Consider the following 14,249-nt stretch of genomic DNA (forward strand, 5'->3'; position numbering starts at 1 on the left):
GCTGATACAACTAATCAGGACCTTCACCCTTTCTCAAACAATTTGGCAGAACCAAATAATAAATGCGGAAAAATAATATGACTTGCTGGACTGAAACAAGGGACAAATAAATGTCTATGTTATTTGGCCCTAAACAGACTGTGGCAGACGACAAAACAGAGGAAACTCTTGACAGACTAAGCAACCACAGCCTGGCTATTGAAAGAGGCAGACACAGGCAGTCCTGGATGCCAGTGCACCCATTGCAGCAAGGCATGGTAACAGAGTTTTCCTTATTGAGTGCTGCCAATTTAAAGAAATCCGGTATTGCTTTCCTGAATTCAAAACAATCCACCCAAACTTCTTTTTTGTCCACACAGGTTTACACAGAGTGATGAATACCCCATACATCTTGACCATGCCTCTCTGGGATGCTCTTTTTCATACTCAATCGTGTTGCCAGTTACCCCTAATGAAAAGTCTGAGAACAATCAAATTCTAAGAATATTAGCAACAGGGTAGCGCCAGAGTTGCAGCTAGTTGTAGATGCCTGCCATTAAGGGAGTCACTAAAATCAGTAAAACACTTGCCCACATGCACGTACACTGTATGTACACACACACCAGATGAATAGGATAAATATCTTAACTAGATATCCCCACAAAACTTCCACCGGTGATTACATTAAGACAATTTTTTGTATTACATGTTTTCTGATATTATATATGTATAAATATGTAAATGAGCCATGCATTAAATGCAATAATTTGTATAGGCTATACATTTCAAGTACAGAAACCTTCTTCTTTATGTGACATATTCTAGGGTATAGGCCTATACCTTGTCAAAAATCACTATAGAGACTTATTCTCCTCGAATTTTACCGACTGACCAAAATTAGGGTGTCTGGCTCAAGGACTGAAATACTAAATGATGAAAAGTCGCAGGTGTATGCGTTGTTGGTCCGAGTCAGCTGTTGTGATTCCTCCTCGCCAGCAGGTGGTAGTTACTTGTTTACGATGGCTCTGTTTGACTGCCGCTATGCTGTCAAACATGTGGCTTGGCCGGCCATGGTATTTACTGGGCATGCGCAATTCAGTCTTTCTTTTTCAGTCCAGCGGAGTCCAAAACCCTGTCTGTGACTTCGGGCTCCTGAAACAGGAGATCTAAAAGTCCTCAAAATGGTCAGTAAAGTGCCATGATATGCACGAATTCGAACATGTATGACAATGCACTGTTGTTTTATGCCTTAATATGTTTTTTACATTTTACTAATTATTAGGATGATTGTAGATTCTTGCCGGTGTAGCATAGCGGTAGTCTTTTCAAACGTGGCCTAATGGCCAGAATTTCGGATTCTCTTTGGAATGGTTGATACTAGGTACATGCCTTAATTTGTCCGAAAGTTTTGTCCTTGTTTCGGCAACGTATTTCAGCAAGCAAACATGAGCTTTTGGAAATAATCTGACTCGTTCGTCTTGTCAGCGGAACATATTGCCAACTAGCTAGCTATTCGGCTAAGGCTAACTAGATGTGTGCTGCCATGATTGTCAGGTTTCCTGCAATAGTCGTAGGCCTAACGTGACTTTGAATTCACGTTATCTCTTAATATTCTCGGTAGATGATTCGCTTGTCAGTGAATGGTGTCTTGAGTGAAATAAACTGATCGCGCCTGCATGTTTTTCAGGGATTTGTTAAAGTGGTGAAGAATAAGGCCTACTTCAAGAGGTACCAAGTCAAATTCAGGAGAAGGAGAGGTAAGCTTGTGCATTTTATCCTATCAATTTGTATACAACGTGAGTTGCTTGTTTTGCAATGAACATGTTTGGAAATATGATAAATTGTGGTTACTGGCTTTTTTCAGAGGGAAAGACTGACTTCTTTGCCCGCAAAAGACTGGTGATCCAGGACAAGAACAAGTACAACACCCCCAAATACAGGATGATTGTGCGATTCTCCAACAGAGACATCATCTGTCAGGTTAGTTTGAATGCAGTTTCAAGTTTGGCGTGTGTTTCAGTCTTCTCATGTTTCTGTGTGTACTGGACCTGAATGAAGCTGTTTTTATGACCACAGTAGTGATTGTGTTGTACCTGTGTGTCTACATCAGATCGCCTATGCCAGGATCGAGGGTGACATGATTGTTTGTGCCGCCTACTCCCACGAGCTGCCGAAATACGGCATCTCTGTCGGACTGACGAACTATGCCGCCGCATACTGCACCGGTCTGCTGCTGGCTCGCCGGGTGAGGTCCTCCTCTGCTCTTTACCCAATGCACACACACACACACAGAGCAACCCTTCACTAGAGAATGCTTGTTTGGGAACTAAAACTTCAGACATCACAGCGTGTCTCATGAGTGCCACAGATGTAAGTCATTAGTGGAAGGGGGGAAAGAAGAATAAAGTACATCATGGGGCCCTCCTTCTATTGTGGCGATGGATACTTAGTCCTGTCCCTGGGTGACCCCAAGCCTGGGATGCACTGGGTCTTTGTTTCACACTTGTTAGTAGTTCTGTTTCAATGTGCTTGATTTGTTTCGAGTTCAATTCAGATTGCAAGTGATAAGAAATGGCAATTAGACAGTGCTGAATAAGCACTGCCTGTGAAAACACTGAAATTTCGGTAGTGTTGAACAGTCTCCAATATAACTAAGATTCTGGAACTATTGTGATACAGGTGGTTGTTGGAAATTAATTAAAAGGCATGAATTCCTCCATTTGAATCTTTAATTTATGTGCAAATATGTAAGAAATGGCCATCAGATATTTAGTTTTTTTCCCTTCCTTTGCTCAGTCTTAGTAAGATTTTTACTAAGATTGAAACTCAGTCAAACTCAAGCCCAAACAATAGAAAGCGCAATACTTGAGGTCTTCAGTCTATTAAGTGAAGAGTAAAGCTTTTGAAATCGAACAGGAAGTTTACTGAATAGTTCTCATGAATGGGATTTCTGTAAGTATTTACTCTGGAAGTGTACAGACCAGCACCTGCTGGTGATGACTGGCAGTGCAGTGATATGTGGAGCACATGTAGAACTACTGAAACTTTTAACGGTGGTTTCATGTGCCATTTGAAATATTTTAAGTTTGGTTGAGCTCCTTTTTAGTGGTGTCTTTGTATATTATGACCAGAGTAGACTGACCTGAGTTCCTTTGGCTAATGTGAAGCAGATAACAATTTAATGACTTCCGTGTTAAGTCTCTTTGGTGTGTGAGGTGGAGGCATGTCTGGTGTTTGTCTGTTAGGTGGAAGGTAATTATTCCACTTCTCTGCCATCTGAGATTGCTCAGGAGGCTAGCTATGTTTTCCTTTTTCTGCCCAGAAAATGTTTCTCAGCAGCAACGAGTCTGAAATTCAGAAACTGCCTTCACTTACCAAGGCTAGGTCATCCTTTTATATGATTCCATACAAATTCAAATGAGTGTTGAACATGCGTGCCCACTGTCATAAGGTTGCATTGCAAACAACTGAAGTGATGTATTGTTTTTTTTTTTTGTCTCTCCAGCTGCTGAACAAATTTGGCCTGGATAAGGTGTACGAGGGCCAGGTTGAGATCACAGGCGACGAGTTCAATGTGGAGAGCATCGACGGGCAGCCAGGTGCATTCACCTGCTACCTCGACGCCGGCCTGGCCAGAACCACCACTGGTAACAAGGTGTTCGGAGCTCTGAAGGGTGCTGTCGATGGAGGCCTGTCCATTCCTCACAGGTGAGGGGCCAGCACGATATGACCACAGCAGGAAGTCTCTGGAGAAAAGTCTAAACCTCACCGCCTTGCTGATTTCAGAGCTGTAGAGGTAGTACAAGTGGCAGTAGTATGAGTATGGGGAGCTGCTGTAGTTGCTGAGGGTGTTTGCATGGTTGGCTGCACACACGCTGTCTGCTGCTCGATGATGATACATTTTTAAACTGAGCAAAATTGTAGTTGGTCCTTCATTTGCACAGTTGATGTAAGCACGTTTCAAGACGGGGCTGAGGGCAGCAGCATGGTCTGTGTTCATAGAGCTTCATGCAGATGCTCCGAGGTAACAAGGGCCACGCCTCATAGTGCTTACGGTTAATCCTTACCTTTGGCTGTGAAGGGATGTGAAACGGGGCAATATAGTCTACAGGAGGTGCTATGTTCCTCTGCACATTTGCGCACGTTGATGACGTAAGTCATTGACGCGCAGTCACAATTGTTGGGAGGCACATGACACCCCCCCCATAAGCCGTGTTGATGACACAATTCTTGTCGCGTGCACGGGACAGACGCAGGACTACACCAGGTCTATACCTGTATAACTATAACTGGGTAGCATGCATGTATGTCTGCCTAATCTAAGAGGAAGAGATCCACACATCGGATCGATTCATAATCTCATTGTGTGACGTTTCGAGCTTGTGGCTCTTGCTCAGACTTGTTTCCCTAATCCTAAAATATGCCTAATGAAACTTGCAGTGGTAACTGCTTGTCTTAGTTTACCTGATTTAAATAGTCACTTTTCCCCTTTTTCAGCACCAAGCGTTTCCCCGGTTATGACACAGAGAGCAAGGAATTCAACGCCGAGGTCCATCGTAAACACATCCTGGGCCTGAACATCTCGGAATACATGAGTCTCCTGATGGAGGAGGATGAAGATGCCTACAAAAAACAGTTCTCCCGCTTCATCAAGAATGGCGTCACCCCAGATTCAGTAAGAGAAAAACAACTTTTCATAACCACTACAGCGTTGATGGCTGTCCACCACAATGCCAACTTCTAATCCTGGATGTGGTTTAAAATTGAAGCTATTTTAAATGCTTTTAGTATTAAAGAGAGCCAATATCAATCTTTTTTTATTGCATGTATTTTTAGTGTTATATGATAACTTCAGTTTTAAGATGTACTGTCCACAGTTTGCATGGTTTGTGCCATTAGTGACAAAAATGTGTGTAACCTGTGATCTCCAGGTCGAGGAGATGTACAAAAAGGCGCACGCGTCCATTCGTGAGAACCCCGTACACGAGAAGAAGCCCAAGAAGGAGGTCAAGAAGAAGAGGTGAGTTTGGCACCAGGGCTTTGGGGAGATGTACTGGACAGAATGAGCACAACACGGGACTTGTATGCTTGACATGACACTTATGGTGGTTGTACTGGGCCACAGTTCATGTAACATGAGTTTGATCAAGCATATGGCATTGATGACGCCATGGATGTTGCTACAGATAAGACTGACCTGAGTTCATAGAGCATGGGGCCAAAATCCACCATGTTACACTTCCATTCAGTGGAGTGGTGTTGACTGGAGGGGGCAGAAGCACGGCTCTTCTATTAAGCCTATAGAAGTTGGCATAAATCTTGTTCCATAGCTTGAACAGTTATCAAATTGTGAACAACACAAAGTCCCCTGATTAGAGGTACTTGTTGGATGCTGGGTGAAAGTGAACCTAAAGTGCACTTTAAGTGGCTTAAATATCACTCTATAATGGTATTTGTGCAGGGTTAATAATTCTAGAAGGAATATGGCTCTAAAGACAGGGTTTGAGAGCCAAGAGGGTTTCCCCAGAAATTGTCCCATTGTGAAGTCGACTTTTGCAAATGGTTTAGATTAACCCCAGCCTCTCAGCATTACTCAATGAAGATGGTGCTGTCTGTAGGACTTAATGTGGGATTCTCTACCTGCCTGTCTGCACATGCCAGACTCTTGGCATCTTGGTTGATGAAAATATGTGAATGTGACTCACTGCCATTAGAGGGTGCGTATGCATCCACTAAAGGCAGTTTCAGTTGTTTACTGGGCTCCTTTCTGCCCAATGTGTTGTGCTTTATTCCACGCCTGCTGTACACGGGCCACATGCTCGGTGTTCTAATGTTGTCGCACGTCTCTGGCTGTTTCCTAATGGTGTGGCTTTGTTTCCTGTTGTGCAAGGTGGAACCGCGCCAAGCTCACGCTTGCCCAGAGGAAAGACCGCGTGGCCCAGAAGAAGGCCAGCTACCTCCGGGCTCAGGAGCAGGCTGCCGACTAAGGCTCCTCCCTGGTCTGCTCCAAATGAGTGCGGCAAATCACTTTGTTCTAATAAATCTATCGAAAAGACTTCAGAGTGCCTGTGTATGCCTGGGTGTGGGTGTGATGCTTCTGCAAGTTATAATTTTTTTTTAAACAAAATATAAGAATTAAATTTCTATTGATTGACCACCCAGGGTCACTGCTGTTTCTCACATGGATCTGCATTGTGTTCGTCTTTTTTTATTTTTTTGATGCAAGAAACTTATCCTTTTCAAAGCATAACTTCAAACATCTGATTAATGAATCACAACTGTAAACGTGACTGTTGTAGCTCTGTGCTCTTAACACATAGCCATAGTCTTTAGAATGTGTCTTACTTTGGGGTTACAAGACCAATACTTGTAAAGGTGCTTGTACTGGGTACCAGATCTGATCTAGAGATACTCACTGGCCACTGTTGGGTACACAGTTTGAAAGAAGTTGCCTGGTCTGAGTCTTGATTTCAGGGTGTGTCCAGTCACAATTCGGCATGAACAGCATAAAAGCATGGGTCATCCTGCCTTGTATCAATGGTTCAGACTGGTGCTGGTGTCATGATGTGTGGGATATTTTCTTGGCACACTCAATTGAGCATCAGATGCCACAGCTTACTTAAATACTGCTGCTGACCATGTCCATCCCTTTGACCATCTTCTGATGTGTTATCGTGCTGGAAGTAGCAATGTCACAAAGCTCGAATCATCTTGAACTGGTTTCTCGAAAATGACAAAGTTTGTTGTACTGAAATGGCCTCCAGAGTAGTTACCAGATCTCAATCCAATCTGATTTTGGGTAGTGGTGGAACTGGAGATTTGCATCATGAATGTGCAGCTGAGAAATGAGCAACTGTGATGCCAGGGCAGTGGTAGCGTAGTGGTTAAGGACCTGGGCTAGCATGCAGTAGCCTGAAATATAATTGACATGTAAATTGCTTTGGATTTAAAAGTGTCTGCAAATGAATGAAAATGCACCACCTTTAATCTATGCCACCAAGAAAAGGCGTAGATCATTAAGGCAACAATTGGTGTTAACAAGGTGTAGGTGAAAAGTGGCCAGTGAATGTATACTGTATTGTATACCCTAACTATTCTATATAGTATTCCCCCAATGTATTATCACAACTGGATATGTTAGTACACTGGAGAGGCAGTAGGAGCAAAAACAGTACTGTAAACCGACACTGCAGCAACATCATCATGTGCAGCTCCTGATTTTGCCCACCAGATGGTGCAATGAAACAGATTGTGGGAGCATGGGAGTGAGTTCTGTGCAAAGAAGGAGAAACAGTTTATTTTACATAATTTAATGTGCAAATCCATCATGCAGTTTATAATATACATTTATGACACTTGTCTTAAACCATAGATGGCATTGAGTTGACTTGTCCAGTAACACTTAAGAGCAGGTAATAGGGTTGGGGCAGCATCAAAACTTGATCGGCTAGTTCTGTCTGGAGATTAAAAACATCAAATAGATGAAAGACAATTCAATTTAAAAAGAGCTTTGCAGCAGTCATAGGCAGTTGGTCTGCTTTCTGAAAAAACAATTCCCAAATTGTACAACACAAACAAAAAACAGACTGATCCCCTCTTGTTGAGACTAGAAAGTGTTGTTCCCTATGTATGATTTAATTGTCCAGTTGTGTCTAATGAGGTTGTGGAAGAGAGTTGCAGGATGGCCGGCAGTTGCTACAGAGCTCCTACTGGTCCCTGGAGGACATGAAAGTCCACTAGCAGTTTGCTGGTCTTTGGAGCGTTAATTTTGAGCCTGAATTAAAATGATGAGGCGGGCAAAGTGTCACACATGAACTAAAGCCATCAGTGGCATGTGGAACCATTGCACTGACCCACCTATGTTAGAGTCTTGCCTATGGCATTAAATTATCAAGTGAATAAATTAGCTTTAGCTCATTTCTGCTCATTGCAGAACTTTGCACTTGGCTTATCATTCAAATTAGAGCCCGGAATCATTTAACCATTTTGGTCCATATAGGGCATCTTAAAAAAGGTTATAGTGGACAAAAAGATGCCCATCGTCTTTAATTAAAACATGGAAATAATTTAGAGACAAGTCACAAATAAACCAGTTGTACCAATGATTCTGTGGCGACCTGATCAAAGTAGTAGTAATTCACATTTTCCCAGCCTAGATTGCACGCATTTGAAAGGCCAGCCTGATGCATCATTCCAACCAGGAACAGCACTAACAGGAGCCCTGCCTCGCCTGGCAGTCCTCCCCCACCTGGACAGGAGCCCTGTCTGGTCTGGTCTGGTCTGGTGTGCGTCATCTCACTTGGAGTCTTTGGTGTGCGAGATCCTCTTCCAGAGCAGCGTCTTGAGGTTGTTGAGGATGAGCGAGTGCTCCATCTCCATCTGTTCAGTGGCGCCCTTGAGCGCGATGCAGGCGTACAGCTGCTTCTCGAGCTCCTCGCGCACGTCCGACGGCGCCCCCCACAGGAGGTAGTCCTTCAGCGCGCCGCACGCCTTGGCCAGGTTGGGCCGCGTGACCTCCGTGGTGCACCGCCGCTTGGTGAGGTCGCACGTCGTCAGGCAGTCGGCGCCGTAGACGCAGTCGGCGTCCGTCTCGCAGCGGCGCTCGCGCATCGCCTCCTGGAAGGCGGCCTCGGGCACGATGCGCCGCGCGTCCACCACCTTCAGGTCGTGCCGCTCGGTGTAGCCGAAGCCGGCCGCGCTCACGTCGCACATGAGGAAGCTGCCGTACGTGCCGTGGAAGACGTCCTCCACCAGCTCCAGCAGGCCGATGGAGATCTTGGCCTTGCGCGGCCACGACGGCGTCACCCACTGGTCCATGCTGCGCCGCAGGCCCGCAGGGATCCACAGCTCCAGCAGCCAGGGCAGGCTGAGGCCGTAGAGCGGCGCGTACGGCACCTTCTCCACCACGTACAGGTCCCCGCAGAAGCCCAGCAGCTTGGGCGTGTGCTCGCGGTCCTGCAGGACCACGGCCAGAAGGAACTCGTTCAGCTGGATCAGTGCCCAGGCTGAGCGCGCCTCCGACAGGGAGATCTGACCGTCCTTGTTGGCGTCGGCCACCCCAAGGACCAAGGTCGCCAGGTTCTGAAGGTTAGCCTGATCACCCACTTTTGTCTGAACAAAAAAACAGGAGATGTGTTATTTTTTTATTTGAATTGAATTATGATAGGAGATTGAGTAGATACCAGTAGAGATTGAGAGGAAATCAAAGGGAATGAGAGTAGGATTGGGAAAAGTAGAAAGAAGTAGAAAGTAGAAAGAGGATAGGTAGGATTGGGAAATGACCACAGGTCAGAAACAAACCCCGGTCCCCATGTTTACTTGGACCCATATGTAATATGGATACTGACACTTGTGACATACCTCCCCCCAGCACCTTAGTTATAATGAATAATTCTTCTCATCCATTAATTCATTATAATGGTTATAATGAAAAAATGAATAGATTAGAGAAGCAAGTATTGTCACATGACCTTGAAGGTCTTTGGGAGACCATGCCCCACTTATTTATTTAAGTTGCAAAGGCCAAGCAGGCCAGTTTTGTTATCTCCAGATCACAAGAAACACAAGATCACAAGACCTTGCTTTTGATAAGCCTCTACACTCTTCCTACGCTTGTCCCTATCTGCTCCCTAACCCAGTGGTTAATTAGATAAAGAAATGTAAGCTGTTCAAATATAAAAACAAAAGAAATCTTAGCCGCTACTGACCTTCAAATGGCCCAGGACCATCTCCTTAAACTTCTCCACAGAGGTGCCCTTGGTGGGCTTGTCAAAAGACGCCGTCTCCTTCCTAGGCTCCATCTCGGCCACCAGGTCGTAGTGAGGCACCTCCTCCATCTGGCACTTAATGATTCCCTCCAGGTCTCCCCAGCTCCCAGAATACACCTGGCCAGGGACACACACACACACACACACACACACACACACACACACACACACAATCAAGACAGGAGAGTCACCCAGCGGAAGTCATTTAGTGTCGCACTAAGTAGGGAGCGAGCAGGGCCGCACTAATGGGAACAAGTGTTGACAGTGACAAGTGATGAGAGCGCGGTGATTCTGACCTGGTTGTTAGGCTTGGCAGACAGGCACTTCCCGAGGTAGAGCGTGTCCTTCTCGCACAGGCTGCTGCACGCCGAGCCATCAATCACCCCTGTCCTGTATTTGTCACACTGGGCCAGACAAAAACACACGGGACAAAAGGCCTGAGCTGATGAAGCTGTAAATGACACGAGCGAGATTCAAATAGTTTGACAATTTCTATATTTAAAGGCGACGTCTCTGAGATTCTAATCTAATACACGTTTATGTCAAATAAAATAAAAAAACACGTCTGTGCCAGCCTAAAACACATCTGTGTACAGTGCTGGCTCTGCAAATAGGACACAAAGAGGCCAACCCAGGTAGGGTGAGATGCAAATTGATTGCCTACTGTGCCCAAATGTCAAATATCTTTCACTAGAATTGCAGACCGCACCTTTAACTCTTACTTCATTGATACTATCATTGTGCTTGTTGTGTTAGTAGTCAGTGCAGTGTGAGATGGCTATCTTCTAACTTAATTTTAACCTTAGTCATGATTGGAGGAGCCACGTCCTCCACGTCATACTCACGATTGCGTTCTTGCATTCCCTGCCCCGGCACAGCTCTGTGTAGGAAGAGTACTCCACGTAAACCACCCAGCTGCCCACAAACACAGCCAGCCAGGAGAAGAACAGGTACTTCATGTGCAGGTAAGAAAAACGGGCCTGGGCATGGAGAAAGAGTAAGGGATAGCAAGAGAGTGAGAAGAGACAGAGAGAGGAAGAGAGAGAGAGGAAGAGAGAGAAATGTATTCCTTAAAAGTGGGTCGCCCTCTTTACCCTAAAACATTTAGCATGGCCAATTTTAAATTTATGTGACAAATATATCACAGCCTCTGGACTGGCAGCCTATTTCATAGCCTCTTCTTAATCAAAAGACAGACAAGGTTGTAAATCTTTTTTTGTTTTATTATTTCAAGTTTGCTCTTTTTTGATTTGAGTCTGCAGTGAGCATTATTTGCCAATAAGGTCAGCAGAATGTAGAGAAATGTCATGTCACCCAACAGTCTGGTTAGAGTGACGTCAAACAAGTTGGACAACGGTGCAGGAATGCTTTGGCAGTGCTCTGAGTCCATTAAGCCAGTAGCTGGCTGCACTTTGCAGTGTGATTTGTACTTTTTCCTCTGCTTCTGTGCCGATTACTCAGTAGACCAACGCATGGGAGACCGAAGAATAAAAGCTGCAGGCCAGACAGTATCTGTGTGTCTCTCCACCCTCAGGAACACACATCGGAACAGGAACACACATCGGAACACACATCAAAATTTGGATTTTGGTTTTATTTCCAAATAACTCGTATGCACTCTGTCTACTATGCACTATATTTAATACAACGTCCAACTGTAGCAGGAGGCTTTGTCGCCACAAAAGCTGCCCAGAGTCCTGCGTTTCCTACGGGAGATGCAGCACCAGGCCTTATTCTGACTCTTTTCAAGCACAGCTGGAGAGTGCAAATGAAGCCGGCGGTGGCTCCACATGCGAGCGGATGCTGGAAGGCGCACGGCTCCGCAGGAGCCTCTGATGGAGGGGGCTCGTTGTCATCTCCACCGGCTGACAGGTTGCATGAGCCGATATAAATAGCTCCTTCAGGCAGCAAAACTGCAGATGCTTCATGAAATATGCAATTTTCACCCAGAATAGGTGTAAAAGCTGCAATGCAATAGGACCGGCGTGTTACATTGGCATTATGCTTCAACACAAGCTGCTTGCATTCTTTCTTCCCTGGTGCCCTAGTGACAGGCTGGGGCAAAAAATCCATTGAAACAATTTCAGATGCACAAAGCAGGTGCTTGAAACAGAGGTTTTTTGAAGGGGCTTCACCCAGGCAAGATGTTTGTTTGTTTATTTATTTATATGTGCCGACCATGCACACACGGCCGTGAAAGAACAGGAAGCAATTCATCTCCGATTTTCTATCAAGATGAAGTCATCCATACTTTCAGGCAGTTTTCTTGGATGGCTGGGTGGAAAAACTATTAAACAAGCCCTGTGCTGAAGTGACAGTCACTGCAGGTACACCGCACCATATGCCTTTCTTTTCCGCACTGTTCATTTCACAGCCCCCAGCGCTGTGGGCCTATGCATAAAACACAAAGGCGCAGGGCTGAGGTTAAAGGCTAGATGAAGACTGCATTCCGATTATGCTGCCGGAGTCGAGACTGGAGCCTGCAGCTAATGGTAAACATTTGAAATTGAAATGTCATGATGATGCAGCGTGTTTAATCCCTCTCGTGGCCTGACATTTCCCTTTCTAAATGATTGAGACCGATGGTATTTACTATCAGTGTCTGGGGATGGAGTTAGTAAGGTGGCCATCCAAACAAAACACCAAAATAGCAATTGGGTTGATGTTTTTTAAGGGGGGATGAGGGGACGGAGAGAAGGTCGATAGTTGTGTATATATAGCTCAGGGTGACATGCTTAGTTGGACACAGACTCTACCATCACTCATTTCTCTCTCACTCTCTCTCTCTCTCTTTCTCTCTCTCTCTGTCTCACCGCCTTTTCCTTCATCTCTCTTTCTCTTGCCCCTTTGTCAGGCAGCGTGTGTGCGGGTTCAGGCAGTGTGCGACAAGGCCGCTCTTGACGTAAATGCTCTCAACCGAGGTGACAGGAACAATAACAAACAGCGGAGCAGGGCTGAGGGGCGAGCGCCATGCCACGCCGCGCCACTAAGGATACAAATGAGACGGAGGAAGAGTATGAAATGCATGATTGAGTCTTCTTCCTCTGGCTGCTCTCCAGACTCGCTGTCTTAGCCTTGTAATGTGCGTACACCTCCGAGTATATTAGTGCACTCTTAGTGCACTCTCACTATTACTCACTATCCCACTCTCAGCACACATGTGCACACAGCTTCACATGTCTTGGAATAGTTTAGAATATTGTGACATGATTTGGCCTTCAATGTCACTCAACTAAAAGGTTGCAATCAAATGTGATTTTTTGTCTTTCAACAGACAGTGCATGGGTACTGGATTGCCTGTTTCATCTGCTGGAGCAATTGCAGTTTATCAAACGGGTATAGTTTCGGGCTCAGCATGAAACTATACAGTATGTATATTCAGTTTCTACAGTGAATCATTCATCAATATCCATTTTTAGTTTTCTGACTACACACTGCCTCTGCATTGCAGAATATTAACTAGACAAACAGCTCTCAGGAAGAGCTTCCCTGTCAGACAAATTATTCCAATTTGAGGACCAACATGCAATTTAGCGATTCTTATTACCTCACAGCAACTGTGAGATGATTGTTTTGCCTCTGATGCATCGCTTTAACATTGTGAGCCCGAGATAATAAACGGTCTATCTCTGTCAGTAATGGTATATCCTATTATCCCAGCTGCACCAGAACTAACAGATTTTTGGGAGCCCACTTTATTAATCTATCAATGATGCATGCATCTGTCATTCGTTGGGTGGTGATGGACGTTCCTTGCCTATTCGCTCCCTTCCCTCGCCTTCTCCTTTCAATTTGTTCTGCTGATAGGCCCATAACTCCAGCTCCGTCTCGCCGCCTTCTCTCTGCCTGTGGTGCTGTCTGCCTGCCTCACATTTTTACATCCGTCGATTCGCATCAACTCTCCGCCTCTATGTTTATCCTCTCAGAGTGTGTCTGAGAACCTGAAAAGGCTCTCCAAGAGATATTTTACAAGGGGATATATATCAGACATGTTTTGAAATGCTTTCGCTCATCAGGACCTCATTTTCGACCCCTCCTTGGACTGGAGATGTCCTCATGCCAGGGTCATCACAGGGCAGTTCCCTCGCACTGAACTGACCTAAGACCCGAGGGCATATCTGATTGTGTCCCACCACTTCCTGACCGTGTTTAATTACATAGTAGGCAGGATTGATTGAAAATGGTGCATGCTGCCCACACACACACACACACACACACACACACACACACACACACACACACACACACACACACACACACACACACACACACACACATGCATTTACACTCACACAATCAGACCAGTCAGCTTTTGTGCAGGACTTGAGAGGTTTGGCACATGATCCCGGTATAAATGCTGGATAAAGCAATGGGCAGCCTGAGTGATCCTCCCTGATGGCTGCCCCCTTCTCCCTCTCCCTTACTCTCTGGCTGCAGCTAGCCCCTTCTTATGGGCAGCTCCTGTCCAGCCTGTCAATCTCCCCCTTCCCTAATCTAATTCCA

The 14,249-nt window shown here is 45.4% G+C and overlaps 2 protein-coding genes across 3 annotated transcripts; one reads left to right on the forward strand and one right to left on the reverse strand.

The window, feature by feature from the left end:
- The first annotated feature begins 1,073 nt into the window (after nucleotides 1-1,073).
- LOC143116671 (large ribosomal subunit protein uL18) lies at nucleotides 1,074-6,034 on the forward strand. Its single transcript, XM_076277941.1, has 8 exons — nucleotides 1,074-1,163; nucleotides 1,667-1,736; nucleotides 1,844-1,959; nucleotides 2,090-2,224; nucleotides 3,485-3,687; nucleotides 4,477-4,654; nucleotides 4,911-4,999; nucleotides 5,870-6,034. The coding sequence occupies exons 1-8, from the start codon at nucleotides 1,161-1,163 to the stop codon at nucleotides 5,964-5,966; spliced, it is 891 nt and encodes a 296-aa protein (XP_076134056.1). The 5' UTR covers nucleotides 1,074-1,160; the 3' UTR covers nucleotides 5,967-6,034.
- A 1,793-nt stretch (nucleotides 6,035-7,827) lies between these two features.
- Nucleotides 7,828-10,723, reverse strand: LOC143116672 (divergent protein kinase domain 1A-like). Of its 2 annotated transcripts, XM_076277942.1 has the most exons (4): nucleotides 10,592-10,720; nucleotides 10,043-10,150; nucleotides 9,687-9,863; nucleotides 7,828-9,090 (listed from the first exon to the last, which is right to left on the reverse strand). In XM_076277942.1, exons 1-4 carry the CDS (start codon nucleotides 10,703-10,705, stop codon nucleotides 8,275-8,277), a joined length of 1,215 nt encoding a protein of 404 aa, XP_076134057.1. In that variant the 5' UTR covers nucleotides 10,706-10,720; the 3' UTR covers nucleotides 7,828-8,274. The 2 variants fall into 2 exon arrangements, with proteins under 2 accessions (XP_076134057.1, XP_076134059.1); XM_076277944.1 differs by lacking the exon at nucleotides 9,687-9,863 and having other exon boundaries at nucleotides 10,592-10,723.
- Between the last annotated feature and the right edge of the window lie 3,526 nt (nucleotides 10,724-14,249).

Source organism: Alosa pseudoharengus, unplaced genomic scaffold (genome assembly GCF_046254945.1).
Source record: "Alosa pseudoharengus isolate Yale_2024_CS ecotype anadromous, Long Island Sound unplaced genomic scaffold, YU_APseudo_1.1 YU_APseudo_1.1_scf_11, whole genome shotgun sequence".
NCBI lineage: Eukaryota > Metazoa > Chordata > Actinopteri > Clupeiformes > Clupeidae > Alosa > Alosa pseudoharengus.

Coding starts and splice junctions, on each gene's coding strand:
- LOC143116671 (XM_076277941.1), top strand. Junction 1,737..1,843: donor CAAATTCAGGAGAAGGAGAG/GTAAGCTTGTGC, acceptor GGCTTTTTTCAG/AGGGAAAGACTGACTTCTTT. Junction 4,655..4,910: donor ATGGCGTCACCCCAGATTCA/GTAAGAGAAAAA, acceptor TGTGATCTCCAG/GTCGAGGAGATGTACAAAAA.
- LOC143116672 (XM_076277942.1), bottom strand. CDS start 10,705: ATGAAGTACCTGTTCTTCTCCTGGCTGGCTGTGTTTGTGGGCAGCTGG. Junction 10,151..10,591: donor GGGAATGCAAGAACGCAATC/GTGAGTATGACG, acceptor TGTCTGGCCCAG/TGTGACAAATACAGGACAGG. Junction 9,091..9,686: donor TGGTCCTGGGCCATTTGAAG/GTCAGTAGCGGC, acceptor TTTTTTGTTCAG/ACAAAAGTGGGTGATCAGGC.